Source organism: Arvicola amphibius, chromosome 7, assembly GCF_903992535.2.
Source record: "Arvicola amphibius chromosome 7, mArvAmp1.2, whole genome shotgun sequence".
NCBI classification, from domain to species: domain Eukaryota; kingdom Metazoa; phylum Chordata; class Mammalia; order Rodentia; family Cricetidae; genus Arvicola; species Arvicola amphibius.
Window position 1 is genome coordinate 82,353,613 of NC_052053.1, and position 1,737 is coordinate 82,355,349.

Below are 1,737 nucleotides of genomic sequence, written 5' to 3' on the forward strand. Positions count from 1 at the left end.
AGATAATGAGTTGCAGGACCACAAGGCTAAGAGGCTTTTAGGCAGGTAGAGGTTGACTGATGAGGCAGGGGTCATGCCCTCCAGGGTGGAAAGAATGTAATGAAGAATGGACGGTCATGAGAATCAAGGAAGAGCAGAAAAGCAGAGGATAGACACACAGAAACATCTAAAATGTTTGGATGAGAACACAATTGGATAAGCAAGAGGAGCAGAGAGAGGGCTTTGGGACAGTGACCAAGGGATTTAAGCACTCTGATTAAAAAATTGTACATAAAATACCTATTAATGTCAATTAAACATTTACATATAGAAATTAAATTTATGAATAAAATTTGTTCCAATTTAGAAACAATCAAATCAAGGGATTGCCCTGGCTGATGCTATGAGGTTACTAGGAGCAAAAGCAGAAGTAAGAAGACAAGTTAGCCTTTGGCTTCGACGAAGTTCAGCAGTGACTGTATAGCCCAACTAACAGTGTCTCTACACCAGAGACACAGAGATGGATGGAAGCTGTGCTTTACCCAGGACTCTGGGGACTCAAAACCTTCCCAACTCAATGGTCACAGAAATACAGACAGAAAAGAGCTGACACAAGAGTGTCTTTATGGCCTAAGAAGTTGCCTTGGTGTTGGAGGCTAGAAAGGGGCATAGGGTGGGGAGAGATAGCTGAACAGCAACAAAAGGTCCTTTTGATCTATCTTTTTTTGCTTTATGGAAAATTTATTGCAATATTCCAAAAGCACATCACTTTTTCTTTTCAACATCTTGTTCTGCAGCTTCCTTTGCCCTCTTTGCTCGGATGCCAAAGAGCTGGTCATTGGCCCAGGTCATACGAAGGCTGGCAAAAGCCTTGAAGTTCTCTTCTGTGATGACTCTTGCTTTCTCCTTTTTATAAACATTCCGGATGGACATCACAGGTCCTGTTAGCTGAGTGGCCAATTTAAGTTCTTCAGCCGAACTATCTTCCTTCTTTGGAGCGTAAGGCTTCCTGGGGAAAAGGATGAGCTTGGAGCGGTACTCCTTCAGGCGCTGCACGTTGGCCTGCAGGGACTCGGTGGACTTGTTTTGCCTCCTTGGGTCCACGGAGATGCCGATGGTGCGAGCCACTTTCTTATGGATACCAGCCACCCTGAGTTCCTCCAGGCTGAAGCCCCGGCCAGCTCGGACATTGGTGTGGTAGCGCATTGTGGGGCACCTCACAATGGGTCTGATGGGCCCGGACGCGGGCCACGGGGCAATGCGGCGCGCTTTCGCCTGCTGGGCCTTGGGTCTGCAGATCTTGCGTGCCAGCTGGTTGAACCAAGTGTCCACTCGCCGCTGCCAGTCCTTGTGGAAGTGGGGCTTCAAGATCATGCCATTCCGGCTGGGCGCCATGGCTGCCTCCCGTGCAGGGGAACGGCCGAGCAGAAAGGCTGATCTATCTTTTAAGGAAGGCCCCAGAAGTCCTGAGTGACTAGAGCTACAAGAAATCTTAGGAAACATCATCTACATCCTGGGGGACCAGATATCCCAAAGAAAACTTACTTTTATATGGAAGAAAGAAATTAGGAGATTGGGAGGGAAGAGTAGTCTGGGCCATGGGATATTGTTGTATTAATTGAGGCAAGAGACTATGTTGATGAAGGTGGTGAGAAGTAGTCAGATTCTGAACATAGCATGAGACAATCGAACCAGAAGTTTCTGAAGCACTGGCTGTAAGGCTTTAGAAAAGGAGGATAGTTAAGTCTAATGGATGTA

The 1,737-nt window shown here is 47.0% G+C and overlaps 1 protein-coding gene across 2 annotated transcripts; it reads right to left on the reverse strand.

Annotated features, from left to right (window-relative positions):
- Window positions 1-744: 744 nt before the first annotated feature.
- On the reverse strand, window positions 745-1,374 carry LOC119819594 (60S ribosomal protein L13-like). Of its 2 annotated transcripts, XM_038337859.1 has the most exons (2): window positions 1,108-1,374; window positions 745-966 (listed from the first exon to the last, which is right to left on the reverse strand). In XM_038337859.1, the coding sequence occupies exons 1-2, from the start codon at window positions 1,372-1,374 to the stop codon at window positions 745-747; spliced, it is 489 nt and encodes a 162-aa protein (XP_038193787.1). The 2 variants fall into 2 exon arrangements, with proteins under 2 accessions (XP_038193787.1, XP_038193785.1); XM_038337857.1 differs by having other exon boundaries at window positions 745-1,374.
- Between the last annotated feature and the right edge of the window lie 363 nt (window positions 1,375-1,737).

Coding starts and splice junctions, on each gene's coding strand:
- LOC119819594 (XM_038337857.1), bottom strand. CDS start 1,374: ATGGCGCCCAGCCGGAATGGCATGATCTTGAAGCCCCACTTCCACAAG.